At 40.3% G+C, this 25,906-nt stretch overlaps 1 protein-coding gene across 1 annotated transcript in view; it reads right to left on the bottom strand.

Annotated features, from left to right (window-relative positions):
* Window positions 1-3,932: 3,932 nt before the first annotated feature.
* The window catches only part of LOC147712021 (glutathione S-transferase omega-1-like), a 93,699-nt gene continuing 71,725 nt past the window's right edge, over window positions 3,933-25,906 (bottom strand). The window contains exons 4-6 of the mRNA XM_086922753.1: window positions 21,441-21,542; window positions 6,198-6,304; window positions 3,933-4,407 (exon numbers count right to left, since the gene is read on the bottom strand). Of these exons, the coding sequence (XP_086778879.1) occupies window positions 4,251-4,407; window positions 6,198-6,304; window positions 21,441-21,542 (366 nt within the window). The 3' untranslated portion in view covers window positions 3,933-4,250. The remainder of the gene's footprint in view (window positions 4,408-6,197; window positions 6,305-21,440; window positions 21,543-25,906) is intronic.

Here is a 25,906-nt window from a genome sequence, read left to right as displayed (position 1 = left end):
TGGCGGGCTGGTCAAAGCGACAAGTGCATTTGGATATCTCCAGGCTGTTCCTTGGAGATATCCTAGGACTCAGAGGCACAGGTTCCCAGGCCCTGCTAGAGCACAAAACCGACTCACTCCGCCCAATTCCAGTGCTTCTCTAATGCTGGGAGAAGCATTGGGATTGAGTGGGGTCAGCATGCCTGTGCCCATGAAAATTGTAGTGCCGGAGAGGAGCAGCGCAGCATGGGAACAGAAGATCTCAGTTTCTCCCCCCCCCCCCCCCCCCACCTCAGATTGGCAGCAGCCTCTGCTGAAAACAATACACTCAGGTCCTAGTAATCCTTTGCTGGGGAAGTTAGTAAATAAATATTTCATCAGGGTACATATAGGTGAAGTACATTTAGTTGACCTATAACTACCTATATATACTTATCTTGTTAATATTTTGGCTACAATATTTGTTCCACATTATTGTTTCTCACTATTCTTGTGGAAAACAATTGGGAGAATGAGGTTTGATGTTTCACAACGTCTGGTTATCCACTATTGGATGCTGGGCTTTCTGCGCTATCTGAGAAACTGAGCCAGCCTTTGGCTACAGACTGCTAAAACGTCAGTGCACTGTTCCCACTCTTCTATGTTAATGCAGTGTAGAGTAGTAGATGCAATTCCCCAAATCTCAACCCAGAGACTGACATTGGCCATGCAACTATATTCTCCAATATAGTGTATAGTAAGTAGATGTAATTATAAACTGTTTGCAATCACATACCACATGATACTAGGCAACTCTATTTCAATTGCATTATTCCTCAATAATACTGCTCTGAAGATCATTCTTAAAAATACCTAATCTATTTACAAGCACAGTTCTGACGGACATTCAGCCTTAGTACATGTTGCTAATATGGAATTTCTTTCTTCTGTTATGTTTCCCTTTGTCTGCGCTGCCAAAACAAAGCACAGGGACACTCCGTTGGAGTAGCCGCGCGCTATAAAAATAAAGTATAACCTAACATAAGGCAAACTGTGACTAATGACCAAAATAAACACAACACTAACAGATTAATCCAAATTGGGCCCCCTTGTCTACACCTCTGAGAGCGGAGAAAAGCAAGAGTAGTTTTAATAAGCAGTGTGATACCAACGAGCCTCTTGGGGTCCAAAGAAATTAGCCAATATTGCTCATAAACCCTTTGGTTCCTTAACGGGTTTGTTTTGCTATCTTGGTTATTCTTTGGTGTTCCTTTTTACATGTCCAATGTACAGTCTATATTTTTGCTGGATATCACTGTAGTGATTTTTAGGATCCGTCATAGTATTCATTAAACCTATCTATGATATGTCCAAGAAAAATTTGGTATGAATTTCTTCAATTCATTTAGTGACTAACAGTATTGTCAATAAATTAACATTTCTTAATTCATCCATTCAAGCTTTTTTCGTATCTAGGACTGTTCAGATAATGACTTTCAAACATATCCAAGTGGTCTACTACCTCAGCAAGAAGACATCACTTGCACTCACAGAGTTTCTTTGCTATGTTAATTATTATTGCAAAATAACAGTGACTGAAGTTGTAAGCAAAGCTGCTTAAGATTATGTGCGTCAGGAAAGATTTTTGGATTGTTGCACACAATCAGATCCACTGGGGTTCCATTGCCATGAAAGCTCCTGTATGAATTTTACTTTACATTCAGAAGCCTTATAGTCATCCAGTATGTCCCGCCCTATTCACAGCCCTTTTTAAAGCGGACTGTCTGCAGTGCATGATGAGGATTCAACATCTAGTGACTTGACTGCTCGCCATCGCTACCCGAGGATCAAGTGAAGAGAGAGTACACTTGGTCCAGTTGCACAGCCATAGTAGGATACCAGTGGCAAACGACCTTAATTACCATGGTTGTGGCTCAGTAGCACCTGTAAGCTGTATGTCCCGGAATGGGGTATGAAAGGCACAATAGACTCAGTTACTGGCAGTGGGTAGACCAATACTTTGAAAATGCCCAAGTGGTTCAAAGGCTTTATTCTCAATTAATATGCCTTCTTCTTGCTGAAGAACAGACTAGATGTTCCGCCAGTTGAGGAATCGAGATGATCTTCACTTTTCCCATTATTTCTTGCTGCTCCCTCATTCTACGGATTGCTTGTGGTTCATTATGCATGGGGTTTCTGCCTGACTGTTGAAGTTCAATGATGTTCATTGTTAACATGTTGCTAAATTCTCACTTTAAATGTTGAACTACAAAGAATTTGTAATTCCTCGTTTTAACATTCATTCACTATCCTTTCACCCCATACTGTCAATTTAAAGAGGACATGACCAACATATCAGAACCCTTTGTGCCATCTCATCCTGTCTTTAATAAAATCTTGTTTTTCCTGGAGCAGTTTAGGAAATCTTTGTTACTGGGTGAAAAATTTTGCAGCAAAAGTTCAGTCTCATGAAAGTAGGATGACCATTACAGCGGTCAGGGAAAATAGGTCTAACTAGATACCTCATATGCCTATGTATTATACCCATTAGAATAAGTTCTTTGCTATCCGTTTACATTGCAGAAATGACAGAACCAAAACTGATTGACCTAACCGTAAAAATACTGTTTTCTAAATTACTTTTTTAGCATGCACCCAACAGTAACTAGTTGGTTGGTGTTTTTAGTTTCATACTGTGGCAAAGAAGTCGTAATATTCTATGACATTAATGCTTTATTAGAGCCTGCGTTGTTCTCTTCAAATTCACTCAGTTTTCCGATATTTCTATTCAGCTTTTGGTTGTATATTATTTTGTCCTTCGGATTTGGGTAATCAATTCCAGTACAATCCTCATAATTCTAGAAGGTGTAGGAAGTAGTATAGTCCCATTAACATTTTCTAATGGGTTTAAACGGACTACCGATTGTCCTGTTGAATGCTTAGTGGGGTAAAACATGTTAATATGCTGATCATTTTTAATTGAGTGTGATGTACTCTTCTATGTGCACTAAAGCTTTGAACATAAGGGGATGTCTATATGAAATACTCCCCTTTGGCCATCAATTAGCACAAAAATGTATTGCCCAAAAATATGATTGGGATGATCCCAAGCCCTCCTACCCATACACGGATTTAAACATAAGTAATGAAATCAGTAATATAAATAGCAATAAAGCAAGACCGTTTTTGCCTATTCCTACCTTATGTATATTAATTAAGATAATTGGAATGCATATTCTGGAGAATGTTCCAAACCAAACGAAATTGCTTGTGTGGCCTATAATACCCTATGTCTGATTTAAACACTATAAGAGAAAACAAGGTAGTACAAGACATACCTTGGGAAATATGGTCTCTGTAAGTCTCTAATATTTTGATGATTTTTAATAAACACTTACGTAATTATAGGTCAAATTTTCAATCAGGCCTTTAAAAATTGTAAACCCAAGTGTTACCAATACTGATACTAGGTTACATAACAGGAAGTCACCTATATTATTGGAACCAGTACCCTTGTCTTCAAGTAACAATAATGTGTTCGTGCAAGTATTACTTTATTTCCTTGTCCCTAAATCCTCTTTTATTAAAGAGAGTTAAGTTACAGCACTGAAGTGATATAATGGGTCTTTAGGGTGTACCGGCAAACTTCAGAAACGTAAGGTAACAGATAGGTCTCAAGCTGCCCACCTACAAAATCAGAACTGAATGAATCAACAAGAAATCTTTAAATGTTTGGTTTGGATATTGCCCTACCAAAGAATTCTAATGAAGCCACTTTCGCTGTACACATCAACTTCCACCCTTTCAAATAAATACTGAAAAAACTGAGAATGAACAGATACATTTTACAAAATCGCATATCAGATCAGATTAAAATAAGTTGTCTGCATATTGTATTGCAGGTTAATATTGTACATTTATCTGCTCTAAGACGTTAAACATTTCAAAAACACGCACTACATTTTTCAACATGTATCTCAAACTTGGTTTTATTACACTTGTCAAAATGAAATTGAATGCATTGACCATTTGCGTTATGAAGGTTATGAAATGACAGTACTTATGAAAATGAGTAGCGGAGCAATGTTCAGAGTACAGCATCATACATAAAGAGGGCATTTCAGGATCTGTATGGTTCTTACAAACGTAATCTACTGAGCACCATCAACGACTGTTAGATGGAACGGAATGGAGGTAATCAACCTAGCACCATCAGGATTAGAGTGAAAATATGCAACATTCAATGGAAGAACATGGATAAAATGTAAGAGGCATCATCAGAGCACTGCTCTCTAAAGACCATAGTCAAACACATCAGGAGTCTCATCAGAAGCATACAGTGCAAAGAAACCTTTCAGGGTTTCTGGATCTAAGGAGGTCGCCTTCACAGCTGGATCCTGCTTCATTAGTTCAATCCAGGAATTGATCTTTGGGGTACTCTTCAGACCACTGTGAAGACACACACAAAGAAAACAGTGTAAAAGAGGCAGACAGTGTATGCTAAATCAATGGTTACAAATATGCTCTTATAACTGTGCATTTTGTTTTTTTGGGGTGTTTGATTCGTTCACAAACATTTTGGGGAAATTGTGTGGAAATATGTAAAATTAGGAGATATACAATTCCATCATTAAGCATTATATCGTAAACCAAATGCCTGCCTGTCAATGTTCACACAAGGATGCAATTCATGCTACAAAAATTGCATGAAAAACACAATTATAGCACACAGCTGCTCATGTTATGGCTGTTCGCACTCCTTTGGTATACCATTGCTCTAACCGATAGCATAATTATATGATGTAGCGTAATATCATGAATTTCACCCAACAAGCATAACGAACAGCTGCTCATGTTATGGCTGTTTGCACTCCTGTGGTATACTATTGCACCAACTGCAAGCATAATTACATGATGTAGAGTAATATCTTGAATTTCACGCAACAAGCATAATGTCAAATTCCCGAAGTTATGCAAATGATGCTGGCGGAATTTAAATTTCGTCTAGACCTAAATGTAGTGTAAAGCACTGCTTACTGTGTCATAGGTTTCCTCAACAACCCCATTTTTCACATTCCAATTATTGTAGATACCTCATCACTGTAAACATTCATCATGTCTGCATCTTCCAAAAGGGCGACAGAACCGTGTAGGTTTCTAATTTCCTTGCTTCAGATAAAATTTTTCAGCTCCTGCCAGACAAGAAAAGGTGGATCCCGTCCAGTCCAGTTCAGCCACATGCCCTTCAAAGTGTCTAAGGCACATGTGTCTGCGATTTAAAAATCTTTATGCAGCCACAAGCAGATCTGGTGTGTTGTACACACACGTCAACACACTACACTCGAGAAACTATTTTTTCGATCCCAATGCTGACAGACATTTTCTTTCAAGCAGGACAGCCTTAATAAAGGCCAGGAGTACAAAAAGAAATTCAACCACCAAGCAAGATTCACAAAATCACAAGGTTCGTGACTGTAGAAATCTATATTGCTGTCTACAAAAGTAGTCGGAAAAATATTTTCGATTTAAAAAGTAAACTTTTATGGCCAATGCACATTGTGAAGAGCAGGGGTGTGAGAGGAACATTCCCTACCGTTTGTGAGTTGCAATGCAATGTATGAATAGTTTGAGATCTCCAGTGACTTTGGGGTTGTAAATAATTTCCCACGGGAATGCTATCCCCTGGGAACAGCTTCACCTTTGGCAATTATGGCAAGCAACCCTGGGGAAACAAACAGTGGGCCTAAGGATTATTGCATGTTTTCTCCATTTTCATTCCTTCGTAGTGAACATTTCTTTTTAAAGTAGCCATGTACTTCTAAGGGACTGGGATGCTTTAAAATGCTTACTTGGAAGGAACACAAGGGCAATGATCGAATTTGGCTGCTGTCTCTTTCAGGTCCCCATCTCTGCATTCACCAGCTTTCACATGGGGGCCGCAAAATGACCCCAGCCTCATTAATATTCATCAGGCAGGAGCCTTTGCAACTTAGTGCAAATGTACATTTTGTGATGGGACTGATTAGTCGATCAGTTGCATCACAAAACGTAGCCCTGATCTGAAATTAGTAGTACAATTATCAAACAGGAAGTCCGTTATGCTAAATGTGCAAGTGTCCCAAATTATTCCGGAGCTGTTAAATAAACAGCTCTCTGTGAGCAACTGTATGCGACTCTTGTAAAACCTAATGTGTTTGAAAGATTGGCATCAAGGGAAAAAAACTAATAAGCAATCTTACCCATGGACACCAAAGAACTCTACTCGTTCAAACCAGGGCCACATCATGTAGTCGATCATGGACACCAACTCTCCACCAAAATAAGGAGTCTTTTTGTTTGCAAGAATCTAACATAAAAAAAACACACAAAATAATGTGTTGTAAAATAGCATAATTAAAACAAAAGAAAAAAACTGTTTGCAACATACACCTCATAAGGTGCGAACTTAAAGAATAAGATCAACTGAGATATATTCAAACACAATCACAGAAAATGAATAATTCCTGTCCTTAATTATTCGTGTACTCACAAAGCCTCAATATAAATGTCAAAAACAGAGGATCACTATTGATTCAATTGTTAAAAACATAAATGTAAGTATGGGACCTAATTTCTTAAGATAATGTATAAGAAAGAATGAAAGACTAAAGCACAATATTCCAAAAAATAAAACAAAGATCAGTGTTTAACAGGATAGCAAAACAAGGGCTTGATGGCCCCCAGTTATTAGCCTGGGACTCCCCTCTACCTATAATCCTCCCAACTTAACCGATCAGGTTGTGTTGTGAACTTCAGTTTGGGGTGAGGGCATACCCAGTTTGATCTTCTTAGACCCCGGAGGTGTTGCTTGTCACAGCCTCCTCGTAGAGTTAAGGGGCTGACAGCTCTGCCAGAAAAAACCCTTACCTGTAGGGGAGTATTTGTTCATGCATGAACCGCCACGTTGGTCAATAAAGCAGTAGACAAACAGTTTTTAGTATTTTATAAAATGAGGCAATTTGTTTTATACAATCTACACATACATAGGTTTCAGAATGACGGAAAGTATTAAGGTAATAATAACAGTTATTATACTTTTTATTATTTTTAGAAAAACCGAAAGCATTTTACACCATGCATCCCTAAGACCGGATATAAATGAGTCTTATGCATACTTGTTGCTTATTGATGTATGTTATCAGTCTCATGGTAATTGTATTGGCTGAATAGTTAGTAATCTCCCTAACCTTTCTATGTCAAACCATGTAACCAACCCTGCATACTTCAGAAAGCTGTGGGGTCAGCAGTCGCATATTGGCACTCCTGCATTGCTCGCAAGCATTGAATCTGTGTGTCTTCCCTTCTCAATTTCCTGGCTCTTACTCCAATAAGTCTCAATGTCTCCAACTCAAATTTGCACTTTAACGACCAAACAATGGACCTACCAGAGATATGTTATGTTTCCTTGCAGGATTGTTCCATGTGAAGCCGGATGGCCTTGAAGTAATAACCACTCTGCAGACAGCAAAATGGAAGAATCTTCCCCATAGCTTTCTGTTAGTGAAGCTGTCAGCCTGTTACTAAAATTTATGACAATCTTGCATCTCGCTTTCAGTTAGCATCACCAGTCAGAATATTAGTTTACTAGGCACTGAGTCTACATGTATGAGTCATGTTTAGCATACAATTAGCCCTGATTTGTATGTAACATGTATGCATTACCAGGTAAGTCCTGCAACAGACGTCCATACTCCCTTTTGTAAGGATAGTCATTAAGGATTTCACCTACCTTAAGGAATCAAACACACATAAAATAGGTCTTGAAGAGAGACAGACTCTTTCTTCTTAGCTCAAAGAGAACAAAGACATCACTATTAAGCCAATGGATAATGGTGGTGGGATGGTGATCCAGGACACTACATCCAACAACAATGAAAAACATTGAAAACGAAGGGCCGTATTACGATACAGATCATCCAACTGGCATCGGAACAGAAGCGTGACCACCAAAAAAAAGGATTTGGCGGTTCCCCTACCATTATAATGATGCGACCGCCTGCCCATTGTGACTTGTTCTGTGAGCCACAGAACAAGCCGCACTAGGAAAATATACATTCTGGAAACATCCATGCACCCTGTGGCAGACACCATTCTGTACCTGCCACACGATCCATGGATGTTTAGGGCTCATAGCAGAGGGCCACGGAGGACAGGGGCCCTGCTAGGGGCCCCAAAAGACTTTCGGCCAGCCTTTTCATTGTTGAAAAACCAACATGAAGTCTAGCGGAAAGGTCGATCATAATCCCCCACAGCGGTGTCCGAGCAGGCACCTACTCCACTTTGGGAAATACGATTCGACTGATGGCCCAACGGAGTCCTTGATTTCATTGGAAGCTGTTGGTCAGTCCCTCCATCAATGTGGTCCGACCAACCGAAACTTAATGCGGCGGTCGGACCACGGCCCCAGAATATAATGGGACCGCCACCGATGGCCTGTCAATGGCAGTCCATCCGACATTATAATAAGGCCCTAAGTAACCAACAGCATTATCAGAAATTAGTGAGAAATCCCCTTTAAGAAATTTAGGTTTGGATTTTAGAGCGGACATCTAAAGCAAAAGAAGTAGGTTCTTTAAGTCAAGTGAATTGTTTTCCCTTAAAAACAGGATCGCTAGAATGCCTGTTCTCCAAGTAAGGTACACAAAAACATCTTCAATCATCCACACAAACCATTTCTGTTGGGTTTCGGGTCTGTTCTTGAACAACTGAGTCGCTATGTCGACTCGTTTATAAAAGGCTTTGTACCCCAGACAAAGACATGTTCGGGATTGTTCTCCTGTGATTGGTATTATTGAGGACTTACATTTGGAGATCAACTCTGAGCCGTTGGTGACAAGCATATCACAGGCTGCAGACTTAATATGTAAAATCTTGAACACCAGACCAGCAGCCTTCCAGGTGACAACCAAATTCATAATTTCACTTTGGAAATTGCCCTACAAAAAGATTTTATTACCTTCAACGCAAGTGGACTTTTTAGGAGAGCAATTTTTGCTTCTAATTTTGTGAGTCATTTTGTAGATGATTTTGAATATAAATAAGTCTTTTTCTGTAACAGTCCCTTCAAGGATAACATTGGTTCTGGGCAAGATGAAAGGGCCAATTAGTGAACTGTACTTTGTACACAATTAGTAGTAATACAGTAGTAAAACTAACATACTGCAAAACACTATGCATTAACCTCAATGAAGAGAACTTTGCCTCTCATATCTTTTCTATGCATAGATCTCTATCCAGATTACAGAGATGTCCACGCATGTAAATGTATGTTTTAGTCGTAAATGTGGGTAGGACATGGGGCAGTGGGGGGATATACACTTCTGAATGGAATGGGTTAAGGGAGGAATAAAGAGGTGGGTTAGAGAGGGCTAAGGAGGGGATTAGGGAGGGATAGACAAGAATCCACAAAAGAGTAAGCCCGTTACTATGTACAAACTGCACTTCTAAAACTACTACTGCCAAAAAGGTCTCAAAACATTAGGAAAAGTATTCCATCTAAGACCTGGAGTACGTCCGGCACTACACATGGTCAACCACTGGTACTGCTGCATCCTTCCATAGAAACAATGGATTCAAAGAATTAAAATACAAACCCATAGGGAATAATTTTTAAATCAATTAACTTTTTTCGACTTTAAAAAAAATACAATTTACTAAATGTTAAGAATGATCAATTTTTGTAATAAAGTTTCTAATATTTAAAAATAAATATAACTTAATTTCTTATAACAAATTAAATACAATTAATTTTATATAGAACTGTTAGTCATTTTTAAAACATTAAATTAAAAAAATAAACATTTTACTATAGATGCATTTTTTTTAGTTATTCTTAAAATAGTTATACATGAATTAATTATATATATTTATTACTTTTTTTAATACATTTAATATAGTGTTGCAACACTTATTTGTTCTAGGTTTCAAATATATTTAAAATGATACTACATTACTATTTAATACTAAAATATTTTCCTAAATGTTTCAATGTTTAAGAAACATTTACACATTTTCATATCCTTTATCAAAGGTAAATCTCCACCCTGGTAAAACCCTAAAGTATTTAATGGCACCTTTCCCTAAACACTAAAACGCTCTTACTGCTACCATAAAAGACACTACTACCTCATATCTCGGCCCTTCCTTGAACCCTAAAAACCCCTTGTGTCCCCTAATGCGGACATTCCCCTTCTTACCCCTTCATACAGACTTTTACTGAAACCTAAAATCCCTTATCCTTTGTAAACCAAAACCCATCTTACTCTCCCTAACCCTTGCTTGAACCTAAAAAGCTTACTTTCCCTTTTTGCTGCCTTTCTAAACCCTGAAAACCACAGGATTTTACAAAAAGGTCAATACAAAGATTTAAAAAAGTAGAGCTCCCCCTTGAGAGACTCCAAAAGGGAAATTTCCAAGTGGTGGATGAGAAATTTTCTACAGTGATGTATTGTTCTCCATCTCCTGAGAATGATGTTAATGGGACGATGACTTTATCTCTAATGCTAAGCTCAAAAACTCCTCAAGATCTTTGGTTTCTCCGTTTCATTTGCAGAAGACATGCAAATCGTTGTGTCAGTCACAGTAAATCCACCACACAGCAGCCTAATTACACCTCTGTATGGAACAAATCGGAACCTAGATTGCAGAAAACTGTCCAAGATTAAACTCTGATAAGACCACGATGTTACTCTTCGGAAAAAGAAAAAAAAACTGGAGTTTTGGTCCCCAGCATAGTGGCCATCAGATATGGACCCTTTTCCACCCCCAGTGGAAAAGGATAATAATCTGGGTGTCCCATTTGACACAAACTCACTTTTAAAAACTAGATCAAACAAACTGCGTCTTCATTTTTATTTGTTCTAAAAACTGAGACAAATCCTCCCTTATATTCCTCTTAATTTACAAATAGCGGTCAAGTCTGCATTAATTATGTCAAAACTAGACTGTTGCAACTGACTATATGTTAGTCTACAACATAAGATGCTATCCAAACTCCAGACCCTTCAAAATGGCACAGGCCGCCTGGTTTTCAACCGCCCCAAATTTCAATCTGTATCCACAGCACTGAACAACTTACCCCGGCAGCCTAAGAAAAAATGGATTGTATTAAACCCCTTGTGCACTGCCTTTAAGTGACTTCACAATACTGGCCCAATGGCTCTGACAGTATTTCCGCTGGTACACACATTCTAGTCCATTAAGCTCTTCCGGAGCAAAGAATGCCGAAGTGCCTAAGTTCAAACCAGCATGACGGAGTGGCGAAAGCTTTGTAACCTGCTTGACTATACAGAGGAACTCCTTTCCTTTAGAACTAAATAAATCTCAGCCCCGTTTACACTTTAGGGCAGCACTGAAACCATGGCTCTTAACACCTAGAGGCCACATTTGTACCTAGTCTGCCTCCCTGATCTTCCTTTTACATCACCAAGACACCTTGGGTACAAAAGTGCTATACAAAACTCAGTAACATACCATAAACTAATGTGGAGTCTTTTGAGGGGTTTCCACTGTATTACTGTGATTAAAGTGTTTCACAAATACTTAACACATTGCCTCTTAAGTTAAGACTGCCTGCTATGTGTGAAGCTACCAGAGGATGAGCACAGGTAAATTATTTCTGTGTATCGTACTGACCCTACTAAGATTGTGGTTCCTGCTTGGACATGGTGAATACTCTGCCAACCAGAAACCCAAGTTCCAACATATATCACTAGGTAACACTGTCAATCCTGTCTTAATGGTATAACTTATTGTGTAACTTGTATTGTTAGCTGCCCTCGATTGCCAGTGCACCCTTAATCTTTCACTTAAGTGTTTTTTTAACCCCTTCGATGCTGATGGATGGGAGCCGTCATGGCACACAGTGCTCGTGTGCAGATGACAGCTCCCAGCCGTCATGACCACGCCCGCGATCGGAATGTGCCGCACAGGAGCGGAATTCCGGCCGCTGGCAAGGGGTTAATACACCATACATTTCCTAAATCACTTTTCTATAATTCAATTAATTTATAAACACAATTTTCACTATAACTTGGTTTTTCCTCGAGGTGCTTTGTTTTCATTCCCTTGCTGCTTCTGGACTGGTTGTGTTGCAGCGCCATCATTTTAAATGGGTGTACAGTTGCAGCAGATCTCAGATGCCTAAGCTTACAACGGTTTTTGTCCTTTGGTTGACTTTTTCCCTTCAACCCCTTCGCTACTAGGCCTTTCCCCCCCCCTGTGTTTCTTTTGGGAAAATGGGAAAAGGCTCCTGATGGAGTCTTTTTTCCCTGCAAAAGGTATCAACAAAGGGGTTGTGGGGCTAAAATCACAATTTTCCCAGCTTTCAGGGACAAGCAGACTTATCAGAAAACCAAAATGCTGAACTCAGTTTTGGCATTTTTCTGGGACATAGTCTATTATTGCTATTTGTTGTGCTGTCAACCTCCTTCCAGTTAATGGTAGAAATGGGTATGAAAGCAATAATGAATCCTGGAAAGCTATACATTTTAGAAAAGTAGACAAAATTCTGAATTTAGCAAGGGGTCATTTGAGTAGATTCTTCAAGGTTCCTTCATAGAAACTAACAGTTAAATATATGGAAAAATGTAAAATGAGTTGGAAAAAAACAGCCATTTGTGCCAAAGTTTTCACCTGTAACTTCTAATTGTAACAGCTGTTTTAAAGCAATATACAGTTACATCCGCTCGACCTTTCTGGTTGCGGGGATTTATAAGACTTGTAGGTTCATCAAGAACCCGACGAACTCCGAGCCAATAACTGAGCAGCATCTTGCAATGGTTTTTCATTATGTACCAGGTATATAGCAATTAATTTGGGAAAATATATACATGGAAAACTCTGTATGAAAGACACCTATGTATTTCTGAAATTGGAACAAAATATAGAGTTTAGAAACAGTAGATATTCGCACATTTTCGAAATTGTGAGTACCCATACTAGCATGAGATTCATAGGTCATTTTTCAAAATTACTTATTTTTTGCACATCGTCTTTCATTTGGAAGGCAGAAATGTATCAAAAGTCAATAGGGGATAACAGTTGCTCTACAATTCTGTGTTAACCTAAGTCTCCCGATAAAAATAGTACCTCACATGTGTGGTTAGGCCCAGTTCCTGCGACATGAAACCGTCCAAAACGCAACATCGACACACTTTATTTTTACAGTGAAAACTGACCCTTTTTTTGCCAAGTGCCTAGCTGTAAGTTTTGAACCCTAGCTCTACCAGCACCAAGGGAAACTTAGCAAGCCTATACATTTTTTAAAAGTAGACACCCAGGGGAATCCAGGATGGTGTGACTTGTGTGGCTCTCACCAGGTTCTGTTACCCAGAATCACTTGCAAACCTCAAAATTTGTTATAAAAAACATTTTCCTCACATTTCTGTGGTGGAAGCAGTGCTTTAGTTTGGGCGCGGTGCTTTCCGGTGCTTATCACCGGCACCAATTTCTTAGGGCCGGGTCTACACTCAGAGTACAGTGCCAATTATCACGTACCAGGCGCTTCTCATACCTGTGTGCCCTGCCGAAACCGACATCACTTGGCAGCAGGCTCAGTATTCAACAGTTAAAAAGCCGACGTGCACATTTACATTTTACATTTCTCAGTGCTATAATATTACTTTTGATCTGCCCTGCTGTCTGGAAATCCGCATCTGTTACTATGGACATAACATCCTTATATACTCAAATTCCACAAGAGGAAGGAATACAGGCATTGAAATACTATTTGGATACACGAGAGAAGCCGGAACGAGTTCCCACAGACTTCATCATACAATTAGCACAGTTTGCCTTAAAGTACAATTATTTCCTTTTTGACGGTGACTTTTATTTTCAGACAGGAGGCGTAGCCATGGGGTGTCCATTTGCCCCTGAATTAGCCATCCTCTTTATGTCTATCTATGAGGAGAAATTTGTTTATCAAAATAATCCATTCCATCATGCCATCAAACATTAGAGTCGTTTTATCGACGACGTGTTCTTCATTTGGTCTGACACTGAAGAGGAATTGAAAACATTCAACCAATGGCTTAATAACAGGACTCAAGAGATCAAATTCAGTCTTGTTTTCTCCAGAGAGAAAATCCCATTTTTAGATGTAGAAGTGTACCCTTCGGACGAAGGAGGTCTAATAACCACTCTCTATAAAAAAGAAACAGACCGCAATAGACTGCTACATTTTTCCAGCAACCACCCCCGCAGTCTTAAAGAAAATCTACCCTACGGACAATATTTAAGAATTCGGAGGAATTATCATGACAGACAAGAATACGAGAAACATGCTGACAAATTGACCAACAACCTAATGGAGAGAGGATACCCCAAAAAACTGCTACATCGCTCCAAAAAACGTGCGTGGTGGACTCCGAGAGAACACCTCCTGGAAAAAAAGCCCAAAAAGACACAGGACCGAATAGTCCTAGTAACCACCTATTGCCCAAATTCCAATATGCTAAAGAAAGTCATAAATAACAACTGGCATCTGGTAAAAAACCTAAGCGAAGACCTTCAAAAACCACCACTTTTCGCTTTCAAAAAAGAATCGAATTTGGCTAATAAATTGGTGAGAGCTGCACTGCCTATTAAACCAGCCACCAACTTAAGAGGCATGATGGGCTTATCCCCAGTGAAGGGACACCATAAATGTGGAGGGTGTAACTGTTGTGATTCGACGGAAGAAGGATCAGTGTTTAAACACAACGGTGTGTCATGGAAGCATGAGCAATTTACGAATTGTAAAACAAAATCCGTAATTTATGGCATCAAATGCCCATGTAACCTCCTGTATATTGGGAAAACCAACCAGGAGGTACGCTCTCGCATCCAACAACACAAATCCAGGATAAAACGTAAGGTACCCAATGCCCCGCTTGTCAGCCATTGGCAGTTGCTAAATCACGATGACAATGATGTCCGATGGACGGTGCTACTTAAGGTGGAACAAGATCCTAGAGGTGGTGATGTGGACAGGAAGCTGTCCAAACAAGAAGCCTCTCTGATTGTAAGATTTAACACGGCAATCAATGGACTAAATGAACTTTGAGATTCAAATTATAATAAAATATTCATTCTGACATCCAACTTAAAGAAACAGTAAGGAAACAGGTCCCCAACCACTAGATGCCCCTAAACAGGAAGACCACCCTTGGGAATACATAAGCTGAAAGACCTTTTTAAATTAAACAGAGCGTAAACCAACTACTACTGATTGTATAGTGATATTCCAAGCCAATGCATCAGTAAAAACTAAAAGCAAGTAAAGTTATGGGAATTTATGACCACTCTAAAATGGCGACCAAAAGACTCGCTTCTATCATATGATACCGGAATTAGGAAGAACATAGACACTAGGATGTCTCAAATAGATAGGCCGGAGGACGGGACCCGTTTAAAGAACCCAGTAACATAAACATTACTTTTATGAATAAATAACACTGGCAGATCGAACTTCCGAGTGATTCCACGATGAAATACCCAAAGCAAGTAAAGATATGGAACCACTCCAAGATGGCGACCAAAAGGATCGCCTCAATCACGTGACACCGGAAGTAAATAGACGCTTAGACGTCCCGAACATACAGATCGGAGAATCGGGACCCGACCAGAGAACTCAGTGACTCATAAGGTACTAGCTTAGCCCAGATCCGCTATTAATTTCTAGAACTCTCGTAGCACTAAGAAACTAATCCGTTCCCGCTCTCGATCCCCTAGACGCAAGAAATCCGGCACCCGAACCAACATAGAGGTCGGCTTCCGGCGTTGGACTAACCGGTAAGGCGATGTGTGCTACTTCAGCTCCAACTCACTAAGGCTGGTGAGGGTAAAAAAGCGCTAAAATTGGTCCATTCTCTTTCTCCCCCCAGACGCCCCGTGGCCAGTTGACACAAAAACAAAGCCAACTTTTTCCGGTATCTAAATTGATTTACCCGGTAAGAAGCGATGCAATCTATATGCTACACCTCAAGTCCCCATTTACAAATTAGATCACTGATGGTATTCTTTACCCCCCTGTTTTTAGAACTAAGGACATACTACACTCCTTACCAAGTAAGTAGGACTAAGAGTATGACTGTTATGGAACTGTGTCAGGTTTAAGCCACTCTAGTAAATATATTCAATTGTCATACAGGTGGTCCCGCTCCGCGAATACTGGGGTTTATATGAGGCACATGTTGCAACATTTATAGAGGTAAGAGGCAGAGTTATGGGTGTTGAACCCATGTAGGTTAATGAACTAAGAGACCACTCACTAAATTAGGTCCCTATGTTTTTGTCATTTACAGCTATTGGTCCTGACGAGAACTCCTCAAACCTGGAGTTCGAAACGCGTAGACCCCCCCCTTTGTCTTTGATAAACACGTTTATCTCGTGGAAACCATAAGAGGATTAAACTAACTTGTACATCAAAGTGATTCATATGAAATTGTACATCTATGGTTTCTTTTCCATACACTGTTGATAATTGTACATAAATTGTGTTTCTTTACCTTTGAGAGTGTTAGGTGTGTGAATGAGTTTATAGTATGACTGCAAGGTTTTTTCTAGTGTGAATGGTATATATAGTTTAGTCTTTGACAGGATGATGTTTTGTATAGTGTATTTGTAATGTGCTTCATAAAGCTTTCCTAAAGATTCTGAAAAAATAAGAAAAATAATAATTTGTGCAAATAAAATGCAGATTTGAATTGATTTATTCAGATGTGATAAATTCCTTCTTGCATACAGTCCCGTCCATATGCAGGCTAAAAGCAAGTGTATTTGAAAATATCTGACAGTATTGGCATTTTGTGTTGGATTCATAGTTAAGGCAGGGTTTGGCCTTACTGTCTGGAAACCCATACCCAGTTTTGGTTTATCGTCTGGAAATCCGGGTGGAGCCTGCCCGCAGGATGGCTGCCCGCAGGTGATTTATGTATGGCAGCTTGGCCATGGCGCAATGTAGGGGCGCAACATCACGTCCTGCAGACAGGGTGCGCGCGGAATTACATTTTGGAATGAAATTATTCGAGGTGTCAGAGACCTCAACGGTTAGCGGGTGGCCCCAGAATCATGGGGCTTGGCTGCCCAGCATGGGTGATCGCACCCCATGCAGCAGGCCGGGCCACCTGCGCTGTGGGGCAGAATATTATGGCTGCCGCCCTGCTGGTGAATACTTAACAATGGATTAAAACTCACGGGTGTAATTCCCGTACTTTCATGGTAGCTTAGAATTCATGAGATCGGGTGCAACTGAACGGAACAAGAATGGTCCATCCACTCGCCTCAAGTACGCTACGGCGCAAGTGGGGAGCGGTGGCTGCAGTTTAAATAAACTAGTGGCTTAGGAGTGGCAATGGCAGCGATGCGGTACGGACACCATGACCATCCGAGTTGTTATTTCGTGAGTCAAACACTTGAGGGTCCTGACCGGCAGATCAGCTGAACTCCGCATGGACGGTGGCAGCCTCTGGAGTTGATCCCCAGCAGTACACCTGCCCCTCTTGTGCAGCTGCTGCTGAGTTACACAATTTAATCATGCCCGGCCCAGTGCTTGCTGCAGTGGGATTCGTTGCAGCGAGGTGCGGCATGCAAAATTGACGTTACTCAAATCCACTCGTAAAGTAAGTTGTGCCTCAGCGAGGTATCTCTTGTCAGTGTACTTTATATTTTATTAGCGCTGGCTCGCCAACAATGCTGCCGCTCCTATTACATCACGTGGTCAGTGCCTGCCAGAGTGTGTGGGTGTTGTTGCCCTGTGATAGCCCATAACTTAAAACAAATATGTGAAGGAACCCCTCTGTTCATCTGGACAGTGCACGAGGTCTGCATTCAGATTTCATTACGTTAATGCAAGTTAGGCGTGTTGCAGAGGGCGGTGGCCTGCTTTGAAATTGTTTAGCAGTGACACTAGCACATTTATATTGATTCGAAGCCCACTCGTTATGCACATGCTCTGACTGCATCTGATCCCCATGATGGCGTTTTTGTATAAACGTTATTTTCAACAGGCGGTTTTCTTTAATGCATTATGGCGTCTAGAAGTCACCTAAAAGTGCTGGGAGTTCTGAAGTCAGTTTTCATCTTTCAGGGTGTAGTCATCTGCACGTGGTGTCCTGCTCTCCACAAGCGGCCTAAGCAGCATATTGTTTATAAGACCTAAACGCTTCTGTTTTTATAAAAACCAAAAACAAAACAAAAAAATTTGAAAAGCAATATGAAAACGGAAAAGCCAGAAATGGTCCAATCTTAGAAAGGGCAAGTAGCTTAGTAACTTTGCAACTCAGTTTTGCAGCAGCTTGAAAGTCTTTCCAATGCTTATTTTTGTTTTAAAGGGCATCAGTTCTGATATCTAGCTTTTTCCATGGACTTAAGTGCTAGTTTTTATTTCGGGGGAAAAATGTCTGTCACTGAGAACTGCAGTCACGCAGTCTCTCGGGTTAGTGCACTTCCTTCCATTTCTGGTCATTTGCTGCAGTTTTAAGATCTTCTTAGAGCTTCTTAATGCTCAAATGGGTGCAATTTCTGATAGTTATCGGTTTCCCTCATCTTCATTTCTTGATTTTGCTCGTGGGAAAGTGTCACTCATACTCATTGAAATGTCACTCATAATTACACTGGCCTTCTGAAAATGTCACACATAGCAATCTGAAACCTTGGCAGCAATGAGAGTACAGTGAATGCAATAATGATATATGCTTTGTAGTGCGAGATAACGGTCTCCTCCCCACACACGGACCGCCAGAATCTGTTAGTGAGGTGAAATGACGGTGACGTCCCTGCTTCAGCTCAGCGTACGTTCTAACAGTCTAACATACGAGAGCAGCAATATTTGCATCTTTATATAGCATTCCTTGAGCTTGCCAGGCTTTTGATTCTTTGAGTCAGAACAACGGTTGTCAAAATATGGAAAAATTGGGGATTGACAGGGGTTTGATATCTTTAGTTTGTGCAAGGATACCTCAATAACTGTACCCATGGCCTTGGGAAGGGATTTAGTTATTCTCAATATGACAACGAAGGGGTGGGATAGGGCTGGCCGTGGGCTTCTGTTCTTTTTTTCCTCTACATCACTGAATTTTCCCATGGGGAGAAATGATGGAGTTAAGGATGTGTCCATATGTCCCATGCAGATTATGCAGTTCAGGGTTTGCATTAAGTATATGGTTCACTGTTCTGTGCCGCCGTGCACAATTAAACCTATGTGCAGAAGAGGACAGATTCAGAAGAGGCACATTTCTGCAGTGGGCAACATTGCAGAGTATGCTGGGACATGAAGTTTAATTCCACCACAAGTGCGCAGAGACTACTAAGTAAGCACACCTGAAACGGCTACTAGTAAAGTCAGCTGAAGCATGGGGCAAAGCCTTATTAAACCGCTAGTCCACTGCTCAGGAAGAAAGAGCAGACAGCTCTGAAACGCGTTGGCTATCAGGAATAATGACGGACTAAAGCAACCTTCAAATGCAAATAAAATGAAGAATTTTTCTTACCTGCTGTCGTGTGCTTTTCTGAATGCTGAGCCTTGGTTATAAAATGAATATTGCACGACAGCTTCATCGTGGGGAGAGCACCACCGACTGAACAGAGGAGGAGGGAACCGCTGGAGTGACGGGCCGCCGGCAGGAACTTTCACACTGGAAACGGCACAGCAGATTGCAGGATTCATGAAGGCGAACTTTAATTCCGGAGCACACTGGAGTGCTTTTAAATATCGCAGTGATGTGTACTGAATCACTGTGATCCTGTTCTAATATTATGGACTGGCGGAACCCACTAATGGTGAAAAATGTGGCGGAATTAAACTTCATGTTCCAGCATACTCTGCAAGTGCACAGAGACTACTAAGTAAGCACACCTGAAACGGCTACTAGTAAAGTCAGCTGAAGCATGGGGCAAAGCCTTATTAAACCGCTAGTCCACTGCCCAGGAAGAAAGAGCAGACAGCTCTGAAACGCGTTGGCTATCAGGAACAATGACGGACTAAAGCAACCTTCAAATTCAAATAAAATGAAGAATTTTTCTTACCTGCTGTCGTGTGCTTTTCCGAATGCTGAGCCTTGGTTATAATATATATTCTTGCAAACACATATATAAACCAACTAAAATTCCATTCTTGGACCTAGAGGGTATCTTGTTCCAGGGGTATATCCGGAGTCTTTGTGTAGACCTCACAGAGTACATTTTGGTTGTGGCCACTCACTCTATACGGGGACAAAGGTTTGTCTTGTTTCTCTGTTAGAAATTAGAAACTTAATTTGAGAGGAAATGAGCTTGAACTAGAGTCCCAGATTAGAAATAACCTCCCCCCCCCCCCTTCGCTGAAGTTCTCTCAGATGCCACTAACCTTTTTCTGTCTGCGTGAGATATTTCTAACATTACCATGGGAGGTGGAGAGAAGATAACGGGTTTTAATTGACCTCCCTTTAAGCGAGATCCTCTGTTGCCCCTCTCACTATTCATCAATGATTTTAAAGAGGCCTTATAATCTGGGTGTAAATATGTTTATGACCCTAAAACCGAGAGAAATGTAGACGTTAACCTTATTTTATGCCCCCTGAAGTTAGTAGGAGGAGCCAGTTTTTTTCTGCCTTTACTTGTGCTATTTTTTTAAAAAAAATGTATGTGATGTATAGGTGTGAAACTGAACTTACCTCAGCAGTGAGATATGGGAGGTTAACATATGCAAATAGATAGATTCCATGTATGCAATAAAAGGGGAATGTCCCTAATGAGCAGTGTAAGAAGATGTTATAAGTGAATTCTGAAAGTGAAACCATCTTAACCAGTCTGGTGATTGACCAGGAAACGCCTCAAACATTATTCTTTAGACTGAGTCATTCTGTAAGTCTGTCCATCGGTCTAGTTAATGGTATCTGGTGAATTGAAACTGGCCTGCAAACACCTTCATAAATTCAGACCAAACAGAGTGAGCCGTAAACTGAGAGCCCTCCATCAGTCACAACACTGTGCGGAAGGAAATGGAGTAAATAAATGTGATCAAAGTTGGGAAAAAAACCTGATATGTGGGAAGTACATTAGGTACCAGAAGGATAACTTGCCTAAAGTCCCATGGGTATGTGAATTCCAGAAGGCTGGAATCCCAGGCCCCCCTTCTAGTATTGCTATATAATTGGTTTGCAATCTTCGGTGTCAAACTCTCTCCAAACAAATCATTTGTAGGCATATTTTACCTTTACACTTTCAGTACTTTTTACTAAGTCTACAACAGGGAGCTTTTGTAAATTATAGCTTCCAAGTCCTATTTTCAATATAATTTTTCAGTTCCACTATGTATACTTTAAACTCCCTGAGGAGGATTTCAATATATCTTTACATCTTTTTTCTCACGCATCTCTATGGGGTCTAAGCCACCCACCACAAAATGAACATGAAAAGAAATTCAGCATCTGAGACATGGCATCATTAAGACTGTTCTTCAAGTTTGGTCGGACAAACCTTACCTCCTCAAACTCATTGATCTTTGTGTTGAACTCTGCCTTTAGTCCAGAAGCATCCTCTCCCTTTTTTGTTGCCATGGAAACCTTATACATGAGAGGGTATAACTGAAAGCAAAAAGAGCCATGTTATTTTGAAGCATGGCACAGAACACAGGCGATATGCTGTAAAAGAGACACGGCTAAATGATTAAAGCCATCAGTCATTTTCACTCCACAGTCCAGCAGATATCGAGAAGATCGTATATATTTTTCATTTGTATGTGTGGCAGCATGATGAACATTATTAAAACAATACAGTTGGTGACGTAAACCCTTTTCCGTCAACCCACAAAGAAAATACACAAAATTACCAATAAAGATAATTATTGCTCTCATTACAAAGGCTTTCAAAATTAAATCTATGCTTGTAAACATTAAGACCAGTGCTCACATCTGTAGAAAGAACCTACTTGGTCTTTCTGTATGTTATAATATTGTGTCCTAAATGCTCTTTACAAAAACATTGTAACATTGGGTGTTGACAGTCTATGAATTTTAATGGGGCAATCGGTTTGCTTTTGATGGCAAGGACACATTTCTATCAGAAAATAATTTGATTATGACATTTTGAAAGCTGGTACCCAAACCTTAGCCATAATTATGAATTTTTGTCCGCTTATTAACAATTTGCTCTTAAGCAAACTGCAAGTTTTATGGTGCACTCAGATGTATACCATTCTTATTGTATAGTCATGAAACCCAGTATGGGCTAAACCTGGAGACACCTTGAGATTCTTCAAGACGTGAATAAGAAAGCGTTTATGAATTGTATTAGTACATGTGCATTTCCAGGTTTACTCAAATCTGTGCGAGTGAACTAAGCCTTTTGAGATTAATTTTAATGTCATCGACTGGTGTCATAAACTAGAAGTGCTGGAATATCTTGGAGGGAAGAACCTGATACTTGGACCATATATGACAATTTTGCTGCTGTAAGTGTTCCTTCTTCAAAATCAGAAAGGTATAAATGAAAGTGTCACAGCTAACACGATCTAAAGTGGAAATTTAACTTATACCAACGGCATCCTGCATAGATAAAACCAGAAAAAATGTAGAACAAATACTCGCAAATAGAGACATGGTGTTAATGCTTTGTCATCAATCACACAGGAACAAATTTTGCTTAACCCCTCCCATGCTCATGACGGAGCCGCTCCGTCATGAGCATCGGCTGAGCTGTGCTCATGGCGGAGCAGTTCCGTCATGGCCCTGCCGCCGCACCTGCGCGGCGCTGATTTCGCGCCTGCGCAGCACTTTCTATTGAGCGGGCGGGGCCATGACGGAACCGCTCCGTCACGAGCACAGCTCAAAAGCGGCTCGTGACGGAGCGGCTCCGTCACGAGCATGCGAGCGCTGTTCGCCCCGCCCCCCTAGCGCTGCAGCGGAATTGCCGCCGCAGCGAAGGGGTTAAAGTCCAGTTGATTCTTTGTGTTTTGCATCCTACACACGGCAAAAATAAAAGTTTCCAATTCTGTTTTGGGCACTTCTAGATGTTACGTGTCCTAGGAAATGTCTATTCTATCCATATATTTTGGAATTACGTGATTGAGGAAATATTCATATTATAATTAAAAACTCGTCTTCATAAATCTATTAATTTAGCAAATATGTATAATTCAAGCAGATCAACCATTTTTCAAAATGCTGTTAAATTGGACCACAGCACACTGCCAAAATATTTGTTTTCCCATTTCATTGTTACACTTTTATCTATTATTGCAGTTCTTTGGGATATTATAGGCAAAAGATTCCAAATACAAATATTTTGCTATTTTAGACTAAAGAGCAGAAACCAAAGCAATATGGAATATTACAATTAAAGGATCCAAACTAGTGTCTTAAAGCCACGTAAAATACACATTTAAAAATATTTTCAAATCCACATGGGTGTATTTTCTTGCAACCAGTGCCAACGACGGATTTACTCATGAAACAAAGTGTATTTGTAAAGGCTACTTAAAGAACTCCGCAGAAAATGTTGACACTAAAACAAAACGAACAGCAGTGTACACAGGAGCTTTAAAGTTAATTTCACTTTTTTTTTTTTAATGTAGTTTGTTTACGAATTTTCACAAAGATTGGATCATCTAAAAATGGAATCTAAAATTGCTCTTATAGTTAAAAACTATTGCAGGTACAAGCAGGAACACAGTAAAAGTTTGTTTTTAAGATTACGTTCTCAAGACATCTTAAAATCCAATTTGGGAGGTATTATGCGACGAAAAATTTACTCATAAAACTTAAGGTACTTTTGAAAGATTTCTCAAAGCCCTCATCAGGAAGTTTTACATTAAGATAAGGCAGACCACAATGTACACGGGGGGCATTAAAATTCATTTAGTTGGTTTTTTGTTGCAGTTTTTTTAAAGACTGCCTTACAAATGTGATTGTCTACAGATTTAGCCTTATATTGCACTCATTAAAATAGGCTAGAACTGCTTGTCAACAGATCCGCACTCCAAATATACTAAAGGATTCTTAATGTGCTAAATGCTTATAGGACTGGATGGTTATATGAGTGAGCATGCTTTGAAAAGTTATTTTTATCCTCCAATAGTGAAAACAGGCGTGATTTTTTTTTAACATGTTTCCTGAAGACTCAAATGAGATTGGTGGTTGTTTATTTGTAAAGACCAACAAATAGCACCCACAGCCGACTACAAGTTGAGCACCTCAATCTTAAAGTCCGAAACATATCTCAAGGTCTGTGCAGAAGGCCTCTGGGACCTGCTGTGCATTGATCCCACTGCATTTCCAGATAAAAACTTCAAACAGTGTGGAGGCAGCACCAGGTATGTAGTCACAGATCAAAGCATAACGTCATTTTGAAATTTTTTATTTTTCTTCTTTGTAAGTAATGCAAAAACAGCCAATGCGATTCCTTTCTACCTGAGGAACTTCGTCAGGGCAAAGAAATATATATCGTGGCCACTTTGCTGATGGAAATATCGCATGAGCTGAATATTTGTAGCCCCCTTCGGTACAAAGGAAAGTAAGTCTCGGATCACCTAGGTCGTTAGTGTTTGTTGCAGGTTAATATAAGGCCACTTTGTATACTGAAACACTCCAATGTAATTCACCGGTTTCAAACTCCATATATCACTAGTACGTAGAAAAAAACGTATTCCCTGTAAATAAGTGTATTGACAGTCCAAGTTTACTGGAAGAGAGGCACGATGTTCAAGGCGGCCATGATAAGCCACCAACTTTCCTAATCAGAAAGATGATGTTTTCGGTAATCTCTCCCGTACCTCGTAAGACGCCAGTTTATTTGTAAAGACTCAATGCTGTTTACATTGGTTCACAGATCCCATCCCTCTGGACGGAGTCATCCTAGCTCCTGCATTGCCCCACAGCGGCAACCCAACCTCTGTGGACTGTACGATTTCGGCCTGGTCCTGCATATTAGGTCACATGCATGCACCTAGTTTATATTCCCCTCTCCTTCCACTCACATACCATCCTGACCTAACTTTGTTGCAGGAAGGTCTCTTCAAAAACGTTGCGCGTAAACGAAGCCTTTGCTGCTGGGGTGATCTCTACAGTAACGGTAAATTTTGTTCTCTCCAACAACTGTGCTTGGACCCCCCGGCATCCACTATGGAAACGTTTCTGTATGCCCACCTCCGCCATGGTATAGAAGCCAGCTTCGATACATACCCATCTGAGCTTGCGACATTTACCCCTCTACACAGCGTCCTTCACGCACCTACTGCTTCACATCTTGTATCCACACTTTATCACGGTGACATTGAATACCCCGCATGCTCCGCACGTGCCAAGTGGTCAGTGGAATTGGGCCGGGACATCACAGATGCACAGTGGATAAACTGTTGTGGACAGGCTGAAAAGATATCAGCCAATAGTAGGCTTCGTAGCATACATTATAGATTCATATATCGCAGCTATTATACCCCAGCTACACTCCACAGATTAGACTTGAGGGACACTGTGGTTCCGTAAAAATGGGCCTGGTTACGAAAGGTCATGGTACCGTCACGATTTTGGTGATGTCGGACTGTATTTAGCGAATGCGGCGGATGTGGAGAAAATTCGTCACGTTAGCTAGCGAATTCACCATGTATTTGGAGATTTTGTTTCGAACATGGGTTCCATTGTGTTTAGGCCTCCATTTTGTCTTGCCATCACGCAAACCGACAAATGTGGTCGAACGAAGGAAGCAACCTGGCCTTCACGTATTCCTACACATTAACAGGGTCTTTCTTGACTTCGAGGTGAATTGCGAGAACCTGATTCCTTCGCCTGAAGCTGACCCGGCCGAGTCAATTTCCCTGGTTTGATCGTTGTCTGAGATTACCAATCATTGTTCAGGACATCGTTATCTTTTAATCTCCTTACACATGCCTTATCTTGCTCACTATCAGACATTGTTTCCTTTTCTATGTTCTTTATTACATGCATTGTGCCTT

Source organism: Lissotriton vulgaris, chromosome 5 (genome assembly GCF_964263255.1).
Source record: "Lissotriton vulgaris chromosome 5, aLisVul1.2, whole genome shotgun sequence".
NCBI lineage: Eukaryota > Metazoa > Chordata > Amphibia > Caudata > Salamandridae > Lissotriton > Lissotriton vulgaris.
This window is presented reverse-complemented; position numbering and strand designations above follow the sequence as displayed.